Source organism: Thermobia domestica, chromosome 15, assembly GCF_964235325.1.
Source record: "Thermobia domestica chromosome 15, izTheDome1.hap1.1, whole genome shotgun sequence".
Lineage (NCBI taxonomy): Eukaryota > Metazoa > Arthropoda > Insecta > Zygentoma > Lepismatidae > Thermobia > Thermobia domestica.
This window is the reverse complement of record NC_137468.1, coordinates 91,486,615-91,498,877: the sequence shown is the minus strand read 5'-3', so window position 1 is coordinate 91,498,877 and position 12,263 is coordinate 91,486,615. Positions and strand designations below refer to the sequence as shown.

The window sequence follows — 12,263 nt, the reverse complement described above, 5'->3', positions numbered from 1 at the left end:
GGCGTTGGAATACATGAATTTGTCATTACTAAAATATCAGAATCTTCTCTTGAAGTGGAGGAGGAGAAAAAAAAAAGAAAAAAAAAGAAAAAAAGAAAGAAAAAAAAACAGCTCGAGGTCAAGATCTACGGTCAAACCAACATATTAGGTATGTAATATTCCCTTTCGCTGTTCTTGGCTAAAAGTTAAAAATGTAATTAAAACAAAGTTTTTCCAGATATAGACATGATGATATACGCTCATTCTTTACAGAGATCAATCTATGAATTTGATTCCATTAGTCCCAACATCAAGTCTTTGTTGAAAATTAAAATCTTCATAATTTTCTGCATTTTACAACATATAAAAGAAAATAATTGGCTTTCTTTTAAGATCTTCAAAGAATCATTTTAGGGACTCAATATTTGCATTTTACTTGTGCCATTACACTATAAAGTCGAACATTTGGAATCTGTTTCGTGAGGCTTACAATCTTCGTTGGAAAATTAATTAAATTAAATAAAAACTTGCATCAAGTAGTACAGTTCATGTATAAGAGAAGGAAAAAAAAAAAACAATATAGGGATAATAACATTAGAAAGTAGTTGAAGGATATTAAGCAGTCGGCTTTAATAGCAAGCAGAAAGAATCTGTGGGACGAAAATGGATGAGTGTTCCTTTTGTATTCTGGATTGGTCGAAAATGTAAAAAAACAGTTTTCCTCATTTACTTTGAAAACAGGGGGACACGGTGAGTCGTGGTAGAGCACTTACATCTGGTGCGTGGGGTCCCTGGTTCTATCTCTGGCCAAGGAAGTTTGTCTGTGCTGGACAACATCGTTGCCGTGAGTTTTCTTGAGGTACTCCAGTTTTCTCCCATATTCTCAGACCACCAATTCTTCATCATTCACTTGCTTTAATCATATGTCTCCCTTACCCTAAAAGGCGTAATGGGACTTTGAACTGAAAGATTTCATTTTCATTTTTACTTTGAAACCAGCAATCTTCAAAAAACTCGGAAAGAAACTTGACCAAGTATGATAAAATATTGTGCACAAAGAGTATATTTTAATTTATAATTATTGTATTGACGTTATTGTGTTCCTAATTTGTTAATTCACTAATTTATGTTAAAATACAACAATATCAAATATTCTGCAATCTATAAGTTACTTGTAGATGCTAACACGAGTTATAAAAATGTCGCTATTTATGTTTCAGTTGTGCCTTCAAATTTTTCAGTATTAGCAAGTCCTATTATCTGAAGTATACTGGAAGAGAGATGCAATATATTCTTTTGAAACACCGGTGCAGATACCTTTTTTTATGTAGCTATTGTAATTGTTGATTTTTTTTTTAAAATGTAAATAAAGTTGCTCATTGTAATAGGCTTATTGTCTTACCCAGATTGATGTCGGGGCCGCGGTGGCTCATTGGTAGAGCGTTCACCTCTGGTGCATGGGGTCCCGGGTTCAAACCCTGCTCCCGCCAAGTGAACCTTGTGGTAGACAAGCACCGTGTGCGTGGGTTTTCTCGGGGTTCTCCCGTTTCCTCCCACATTCTTCATTTCACAAGTTCTTGTAATTTCTGTTTCTCAAAAGGTTTACAAGAACTTATAAACAGAACAGGCTTTTCACTAGTCACGTGATGAAATATACAAGTCAGTTGATAAATACATACGGTGGAAGTGGTCAGGAAGTGGGCGTACCCCTAAGTGGTGTTTTCTGACGGTTTTAGGTTTTACCCACATTTGTTTGGTAACATTGCTATCCATGTTTTCTGTTGTTTTCTGCTTGGTAACAGTTATTTGCAGTGAAGTTAAAGTAATCAACAATGTGTGATCAAAGATTAGTTGTTGCGGTTTGGCTTCACGAAAGGCGTTACATAGGTGACACCATGGAAAGTGTTACAGCGAAATTTACAGACTGCTTTGGTATTAATCCACCAAGAAAAGCAACAGTGTTGCGGTTGGGGAAAACGTGCATTTGCTACCGGCAGTGTGAAAGTCCTTACCCCAGGCAGTCGACCGATAAAACGGGGGAAACGTGCCGTGAAGTGGAAGCATCAGTGCAGCAGTCGCCTTCAAAATGAACACGTAAAAGGTCTTCAGAGCTTGATATTCCTCGAACCACCATGATGAGGCACAAAAAAATCTAAAATTGAAGGTTTATCGTCCAATGCATGTGAATGAACTGAGTGACGCCGACATGGATGCACGGAAAGAGGCATGCAGAACTCTCCTTAAGGCGTTCCCTTCCAAACGATCCCGAGGTGCAGTCCTTTTCACAGACATGTGTGCTGTCTACCGGAGTATGCATTATCGGAACGTTGTAATGTGGTGTAAGGAAAACCCTCGGTTTTACAAAGAGATGGAGAGAAACTCACCACACGTAATGGTGTGGGCTGGAATGAGTGCAACACACATTTTTGGGCCTTACTTCTTCGAAGACAATGTTAATGGACATTCTTACTTGGAGATGCTTAATGAATGGTTGGTGCCTTAACTGGAAGAGAATGGTATCAAAGACATTGTTGTGATACAGTAGGATAGAGCACCAGCGCACTTTGCGATTCACGTGCGCAATTACCTGAATCAGATGTTTCCTGGCCGCTGGATTGGAAGGTTGTGAATCTTCACCAGCTTCCTTTGCCTGGCCTCCAAGTCCCGATCTGACACCAGACAATGCTCTCTGGGGTTTCATAAAGCAACAAGTAAGAAACATTCGATATCACACAACGCGGGAATTAGGAGCAGCTGTGGAACACTTCTTCATCCTCGTGACTCCGGAGTATTTCCACAAAACATCTGCGAGAACTTGGCGTAGAATTCAGCTGGTTTTGACATGGATGGTGATCATACTGATGTTTATGACTCTTAAGACTTCAAGGTAACTGTGTACAGACATTCTACCATAACTAACACTATACTATTGAATCTAAAGGGGGGTACGCCCACTTACGGACCACCCTGTAGGATGCCAAATAGTATGTGAAATATTTCTGATTTGATTATTTTATATAAAGCTAGTTAATTCATTCGAAAATAATTACAACATAATCGAAATTAAATATTTTAAATGTGACAAGAAAATCAAAAGATATTTAATATGGCACGTTTTTAGTAATGTTTTTACAGAAGGATAAGTCAATAGATGGACAAAAATATTGAAGACATGCCAGGCCTATAAACTCTGTAGCGCACATATTATTATATATATGTTCGGAGGATGTATAGCCTAACATAAATAAAGCTACATTAAAGCTGTTGCTACCTCTTTGTCAAGTCGAATTTTCCCCTATCTAATAACATTGGAACTTTTTTCGAATTTTTCTCAGTAAGCAATGAACAAATACCTACAAAAATTTGCATGGAGTCAGGTCAATAATAAAGGATTAATTATATGAGCTTATAATTTTACTAAAAGCCTCCAATTAAGTTATTCATTCCCCCTTTTTATCATGTGAAGATTCGCAACAACGCATTGACGACACTCGGTTCTCTCTTCTAGCGGGTTGCGGAGGGTTACTTTGAGGTTTAACATTGTCCACAGCTGCGAGGGGACCCTTTTCAAGAATGACATATTTATGGCATTTCAGTGAGGAGTTGTTGGAGTACGTTTTCTTTGCTGAAAGCAGAAAAAAAGAAATAAAAACAATGAGAACAAATCCATTCTTCTTTTACATTAGCTTTTCTCCCGTTCATGGATAGACAGTTGTAAGCAATTAGAAGCGAACTGTCTCTATTTAATAAAGATACCTTTAGTGTATACGAAAGCGAATATCACTTTATTATTATTATTATAACTTTTTTGAATAAAGTCATACAAAACACACAAAAATAATACAAAGGCCATAATATGCGTGGCTTTGAAAAATGTGCAGAATTTGTGAAGTTCCCACATGAAAGTCGGAAAAATACATAAACCTTCCATTATTTCCATTTTCTCCCTTTTCTCTGTAACATCAAAACAAGATACCCCTTTGCCATTTTCGTCTTCAGCACCCTTATCCAATAATGTCTGCTTATGTCTCCGTTACACAATACCTACTAAAGTTTGGAGAATAGTGTAATTTTTAGATTCACCCTTTTCTCCGCAACGATTCAAAACAAAAACTAATCTCGCTTTTTCAGTGCTATTTTCGTGTTTAGCACTCTAAAATTGTCCAAAAATGGTTATTCATAACTCCATTAGAAAATCTATATTGAACAACGTTATTTACTAAAGCGTTTCTAGGAGCAGATTTTTATGTATAATCACTATATCTGTATCCGGTAACTGTTCTTTGTCTTTTCTTTCCACCTGAAACAAATTTTAAATGCATAATATAAATTACTGCATAAGTATACATAACTGCCTTTGCAGTTATAGTCACAACTTCGTATACTATTTAAAAAAAAAAAAAATCCGCACTTTTATACTAATTAAACTCCAAGAAACTTAATGGAAACTACCACAGATTTCATATTACAGAAATAAAACTGTTAATTTGCCCACATTTCTAAGTACGTTGGGTAAGGTTACCATACATTAGCATTTTTACAGACATGTCAGCATTTTGAGAGTTAAAATTTCCATCCACATACATTTTCTGACCAAATTGTTTCGTTGTCTTGAACATGGCTAAATCTAGTCACACCGGGACTCTACTTCTTACTATTGTGTTTAGTATAAGCTTTCCGCATATTACCCAGGTAAGGAGGGGAGTACACGTAGAAGTATGCTCACATTTTGACATTTCAGAATATGGTAACCCTAAAATTGGCCATTTACCCAACTTGACCTTAGTTTTGTAGAAGTTTCATTTTCTCATTGATCAAGACATGGATTACATGCTACCGTGTAAATTGATTATCTATCTATCTTGGAATTCGGCCGCATTGAAGCAGTCTCATTTTCGGGTGTTCCTTACCTTTGGGCTCCTATTTACGTTTATATTGGGCACACGGTATAATATTTTCTTCATCTCTTAAAAACCTTGTACGAGAAGAACATCTATTACTGTTGTTTTCAAAGGTCAATAAATCAAAGGTAGAAAGAGGGAAAAGCTGCTCATTAAAACTAATTCTCCCAAAAATACGAGAGACGCTAGTAGTGTTCCTTGGTTTCTATGTCAACTGTAAGTGATTTTTGAACATAACGTTACCAATATTATACGACATTGCAAATAATTTTGTATTCCAGTTGAAATGGATTCATTGAGCTTTAGATAACCTATTATTTTCTTATGGAAAGACAATTCCGTCTGGAAAACTCAGGAAATTTATAACAAATAAGGGCCAGTTCATATTACAAAACGAAATAAAAAAAATAACAGCATAGCTCCTTGTTGGTTATCTATCAAAAGTTTAAATGTTTCACAGTAGGGATCGCTGCTTTACGTACTTTGCTACTTAGATGGTGTTTCGAATTTTCCTTGAACCAGAGATCTTATTTGCATGTAGCGTTATACGCGGAAGAAATGAAACTTTGAAAAAAGAATGTACCATAGATGTGATTTCTGGGTAATAGCATGTTATATACTTGCCACGTTCAAATCATCCCCAACGGGCTTCCTTGTACTTAAGCAGAAAGTTTACCCTAACTGTATTCATAAATAACACTCGAAACAAGCTATAAACGGCACTAGCTAGGGATGCGCACGAGTCGAGACATGTCTCGAATCTCGAATCGAATTCGAGTCGAGACACACTTTGTAAAATTCGAGACGAGTCGAGACAAACTTATTTCTCGACTCGAATTTCCGATTCGAGACACTAGTCGAGTCGAGACTGCTCGTAAAAATCTCGACTCGACTCTAATGTCTCGAAAATCTTTCTATAATTTGTAATATTATTTTGAAGAAAGTATTCACTCAGAAACAGTTTTGAAACCAATTTCTGGGAGCATCCATGTGTCTAGTGGAGCTCGAGCAAGGGACCACAACGGCCCAGGCGTCACACTGTTTGCAGACTACGTACACCCCTTCATGACGACCATGTTTCCCAACGGTAGTGGCATTTTTCGACAAGATAATGCACCATGCCACAAGGCCGGGAGTGGGATAGAGTGGTTCGAAGATCACAGGGGCGAGTTCCAAGTGATATACTTATATGAAATTTCACTTCCACTGTTTGGAAATAAATATTCCATGTGTAGAATGCGTAAGTTTCAAGGTTATTATTATCATGTTACACTATATCCTGTAACCAAGAAATAAATCCATATTCATATTTCGAAAAGTTATAATAATAGAAAATATTTGTATCTACATTAAAAGTACCTATTTCATTATGTATAGATGTCTTTCTTGTGTAATAAAAAAATCCCTGATACTATAGTTCACTTTCTCCTACAAATGCGCTCTGTAAGAAGGGTAATGTGTGGTCAGTTACTCAATTTCCCAATTGATTCGCGATACTGAATCAATACTGAAAAATTTGTCATCACTAGGAATAGAATTCGACAGCATTCACGCTAAGAACAAATTTGTGTAACAAAAGAAGGTTTATTTCTAAATTTTCTTATCATTTTTTTTTTTTACCATATGCGTACTATTTAGCATAAAAATTCTATAATAGTATTCAAAGTTGTTAAAGCGATACATATTATAATTATTAGTCCAAAATGCTACCTTAACTGGTTTACCTGTTTCCGTGAGGTTACAAAAGTGAAAGAGCGCTAGTGTATTCAATGTGAAAACCCAGCTGGTGTCAGCACGGAAACAATGAATTGATTTTAACGTCCCTTTCAGCAGCGAGGCTATATGAAACGAAACTACTGATTAACGTGGATTCCGAACCACATGAGCTCCCGCCGGGAATCGAATAAGGATCTCCCACGCTAAAGGCGGCAGGGAAACGAGCATTACCGGCAAGGGAGAACCGATGTGGTGACCTCACATTTTAACTAGGTTACTAGTGTCAAAGCCGCACCGAGATTCCCTGCTCCTTACAGGCTCTTGTTCTACGGATTCCCTATAATAATAATAATAATAATAATAATAATAATAATAATAATAATAATAATAATAATAATAATAATAATAATAATAATAATAATAATAATAATATTTCACACAGGAGATTGATATGGTATCACAGCCGTCTGTTAATTTATATTTATATAACCAATCACTAAATCTAAGACTTTGAAATACACGAGATGCAAGAGGCACCTTGCTAGGTTTGAAAGTAACCACAAAAACTTCCAATAAGACTGGACGAATATACTAAAAGCAATAGGTTCAGCAAAGAAAATAGAGCGCCCACTCTTCCTGAGTGCCATAAATCTGTCCTCGAAAAAGGCGACAGGGCTAGAAACATTCATTCCGCAGATGCGTTATGGACAGAGTTTTAAAACCTGTTTTAAATGGCTAGCCCGAATTTCTCGCACGCTGCTAACACAATCAGGAAGAAGGAGAGATCGCACTGTTGCAAATCTTCACATGAAAAAAAGGGGGAATGAATAACTTAATTGGAGGCTTTTAGTAAAATTATAAGCTCATATAATTAATCCTTTATTATTGACCTGACTCCATGCAAATTTTTGTAGGGATTTGTTCATTGCTTACTGAGAAAAATTCGAAAAAAGTTCCAATGTTATTAGATATGGGAAAACTCGACTTGACAAAGAGGTAGCAACAGCCTTAATAAATATTAATACTATTATTTAGAACACGGTATATATGTATCATAGCAAACAAATGAAGAATAATACACAATGTTTTAACTAATCTTCGTAGATTGAATTCCAATTGCTTTGCCATATCAAATAATATGTAACCTCCGGTTACGTTCAGGAAATTGATGTTATAAAATTGTTCCAAATCTTCAGTTTTCTAAATAAATCTGTTGCAAAATAAGTTTAAATACGTTGGAATTTGAATATTTTAAACGTGAAATTAAGTACTTAATATAAAGAACACATTTCTGTAGATGTCAGAAATAAATATTAAACATCAAGGGATAAATGAAATGTAACTTTAAATGTATAATGTAAATGTAATTTTTCACACAACAATGTCAGCATCTTTTACAACTAATGTTCAAAAATAATTATTATTTCACAAATTATTTTCATACTCTTCCAAAAATAAATGCAATGGTCTACATGTGATTACCACAATTTGGTACAGATGAAGCTAAGGAGGACGCCAAAAACATACCTTCGTGTAGATTGAGAATACCCGGCACATGTAACCGAGCAATAATATTAAAGCGTATGAGTAAAATTAAATTAATTAGCTTACTCATACGCTTTAATATTATTAGTCTAACCTGTTTGTAGTAAATTTTAAGTATTTCAGAAGTGCGAAATAGTTTCATGATATTTCAAGCAAAGTATAAACTATTAATTTAATCGAGTATTATGAGTATCTTCTAAGGCTTTTTTCAATGGAAACTTCTCCTGTAGATCTAAACATAGTATTTATTTATATAAATTTATTTATCACTCTTTTAGTCAACTGACAAAGTATGCTGTTAAATGTCATGTAACAGTAAGTTTGCTCTTAAATGACTTTTAAGTTAAATGACTTAAATTTGCTATCAAATGTCATGTTACAGGAGACTTAATGGAGAACTATTGTTGGAATGATGATCTAATGAATGTTGGAAGAGTCATGTTTTGCACTACCATTCTGCTCACATATCCAATCGAATGTTTCGTCTGTCGAGAAGTTTTGGAAAACACTGTTCTTTTACATTTGCAAGATACTTGGTACCGCCACACTGGAGTAACACTGTTTATTATAATTTTGACTTATCTTATATCGATGACCACAGACTGCTTGGGAATTGTTTTGGAACTAAATGTAAGTAAAAGCGATTTATCGTATTTTCTTGACTATTTGGAATGAATAAAATACTACATTTTGAGATAGTGTTTTATAAATGCTTAAGTTCATTAGTTAACATGGTAAATAATAAAGTGTTTTATAAATGCTTAAGTTCATTAGTTAACATGGTAAATAATAATTTCTTGTTTCAACTTAAATAATGATTGTGTAGCCGTAAATTTAAGTAGATGAAATTGCTAATTGCTAACTAAGGAAATTGTATGGACCTCGTATAGACACATAGATATTATATTGTAAAACTCTGTCCCACATAGGATGTAGGTAGAGCGAGGTAATAAAAAGTGTCCGGAATCGACTCCCACTACCAGCCTTTTATTGTAAAATTCACTAAAAAAACTTATTTTACAGAAATATTACAAAGATATTTTCTCTATACTTGTGAGGTTAGAAACAGATAGTCCTTTGACCGAGAGGTCGCAGACAGAATCTCCACAAAGCCCCGTAGCAGGCTAGGCAGAGTGGCGAAGATTTCCCCAAAGCTCCGTGGCAAGCAGTGAGGAGGTTAGTGGTTACAAAGCCCCGAAGCAGGCTAAGCAATTGGGGATAGGATTCCCGACAGAGCCCCGAAGCAGGTTTAGCCAAGTGAATCCCGAAGCAGACTAGAGGCTTGGGGTTAGGTTACTCCTAAAGTTCCGAAGCAAACAGTAGGAGGTACACCAGAGAACTGGTACTGGTCCACTGTCGGCTGCCGAATTTATAGGTCCCCAGACGGTGATGTCGCAGCTGCTCCGATGTCGTCGTCTGCTTCGTGGGAGGAGCCAGAAGTCCGTCGTCTGTTAGTTGTAGTGGATCCACGTGGTGCGTAGTATCTTGACGTAAAACCATGTGGTGGTGTTTATAAACAAGCGTAAAGTGTTGTTTGTACACAATACCACGTGGGATATTGCAATATATATATATGACTATATCCTCAGTTCATCTATGCTTCTAAATTTTATATTACGGACCACGGAACATTATGCTTATTTGCTTAAAATTTGTTCCAGGGCACTTGTCGTGCTTGTATTTACGAGCAGCGTATATGGATTGTTAGTGATCTTGTTTCATGATAAGGATATGCCACGTTCGAATTCCGCGGCCGGCTATCCTGGCTGAGATTTTCCTTTAGTCCTACTAGGCGAATGTCTTGGTACTCTGCTTCTATCAATTAACATTTTCAACGTAAAATTGTCTCGTATCTATATTTGGAATCACCTTGAATGAATAAATATTTTGATCCATTCAATTCGAAATGTTCTCTTATAAGATTGGAGCTAATTTTAAAAATCTGGGGTCCATTAATTCATTTACTAGAATGTCTGATTATTTTACGTTATACTACAAATGAAGCTAGTTTTCAAACTACCTTTCGTTCACTTCAATTTTAATGTTCTTTTCCAGTACTGAAACTACTTAAGATACGGGCGTACAGTTTAATTGGTACACTAATCATGTAAGCTCCCACCGACAATCGAGCTCGTATTTTCCACATGAACTCGGCACTTAGGCATGAGAACTATCATTAGAGTCATGGCATCTCCTTTGACCAGTATAAATCGCGATAAGAAACGATAACTTGAAGAATAACAAATATTAAGTCTTGATGGTCACTATTTAGATTTCTATTAAATGAAAGCAAATTGAGGGGAGAAAATGAATGTAGCAGAGGAAGCTAAATATCCTACTACATACTAAGCTTTCCACCGACCTTTACATCAGTGCTATAAATTACCCAACAGAAACGATTACGGTATGTTGCTTTGAGTAGGTAACTTTTTAGGTAAAGATAGCGCTACTCTCTGGCATTATTTGCGATGAAGCTGAGCAGCATGTCGAACAGATACCTTTGTCGAACAGATTATTTTTGTACGGTGCAACAAAAACAATGGAACATAGTGTTAACAGACAATGATGGAATGAAAGTAGTTATTAATTTTATAGAATAACTTTAAATGCAAATATTTTAGTTGTATATATTTTTAGTTTATACTGGGTAAGCGTAAAAACAGTCCCTGGTTTCGAAAAGGGTATAACTCTAATATCACCTGTTACGCAGAAAACATCAAGATAAGAATCCAGCTTCAACCGCACCTTCTGAAACGTAACCGGGGTTCTATGGAGTTTATACCTGTACTGGTGCGCCCATGAAGATTATTCAGGGTTGTGGTTAATGGAGGTACGTAAACCAGATCTTCAGGAATGCATTAGTCCAGCTATAAACTTTGTTACACCGGATACGTTTCATAACATGTATTTGGAGAGCTGGATTATCGTCTCAATGTTTCCCGCACATCCACCAAATCACCATCCAATCCAATCCACCATCCAATCAATATCACCAAAAACTTTAGGAGTTTATGTAATTTCCGTCAAAGTTTGAGCGGAATAGTACTTTTGGTATTAATTATACCCTTTCCAAACCAGGAACTGTTTTTGTACTCAAACTGTCTATTCTTGTTCTGTATACTTTGAAATGTTAATAATATTTTTATTCTTTTGTTGTAGGGAGTGTTAGCCGCTGTTCCTCTAGCTTATATCTTACCAGCGCTTTGCTACTGTAAGTTAGAAGAAGGATCTTGGGTTTCTGGACGTAAGTTGCCAGCCCTAGCAACCGTAATCTTTGGTATATTAGTAGCCGTCATAGGTATTACTATGTTAATTTTGAACTTTGATCAGGTGAGTCAATGCAGCCATGGACGTCCAATGCCTTACTGTTTAGACACAGATAATTTGTATAATATTACTAACTATAATTCATCTCTTTACAGAATTTAAACTAAGGGATCTTCTTTAAACAGAAAAGTATATAGTTACGTTGTAAACATGACAAATTCTTTATCTTCCCAGTGTAAAATATATATAATCTTTCATGTGACCTTGAAATTGTGATCTACATTTGCATTTATGGATGTTTATTTATATATAATAGATAGGTAAATACATGGTGTGTGTGTGTATGCACAATGCCTTGTGATATATATATATACATGTATATGAAGTGATAAGTATTCGCATTTATGCAAATGAAAAATTATACCAAAGATGTATAATTTTGATGGAATGTTTCTGCTATTTAATGTTCTGTGATAGAACGAACATCCTTCTGAAAAAAAAAGTTTTTATTTTTGTATTGACTTGTATTATTTGAGAAATATCCTATAGTTTAATTTTATGCAAAAAATGTGCATATATATATATATATATATATATATATATATATATATATATATATATATATATATATATATAGTATTTATTTTCTTGTTTCTATTGTTTTTTGGTAGTTATAAGAATTGTAAATTAGTGTTAAGAGTGTTGTATAGATAATAGAATAAGTCCTATTTTTTAAATGTTATTCAGTATATTAAAAATTACCTTCAGTTCCCAGTTTATTTTGAAATATTTTTTCTTATACCAATCGAATGTGTATTAGCGCATAGGTGATCAAGTATGATTCTGACTCAGTAG

General features: G+C 35.2%; 1 protein-coding gene across 2 annotated transcripts in view; it reads left to right on the top strand.

The window, feature by feature from the left end:
* Nucleotides 1-11,972, top strand: part of LOC145671879 (putative sodium-coupled neutral amino acid transporter 11) — a 67,189-nt gene extending 55,217 nt beyond the window's left edge. For both annotated transcript variants that reach the window (XM_081741108.1, XM_081741107.1), the window contains exons 8-9: nucleotides 8,524-8,771; nucleotides 11,301-11,972. In XM_081741108.1, the coding sequence (XP_081597234.1) occupies nucleotides 8,524-8,771; nucleotides 11,301-11,570 (518 nt within the window). In that variant the 3' untranslated portion in view covers nucleotides 11,571-11,972. The remainder of the gene's footprint in view (nucleotides 1-8,523; nucleotides 8,772-11,300) is intronic.
* Nucleotides 11,973-12,263: the final 291 nt, after the last annotated feature.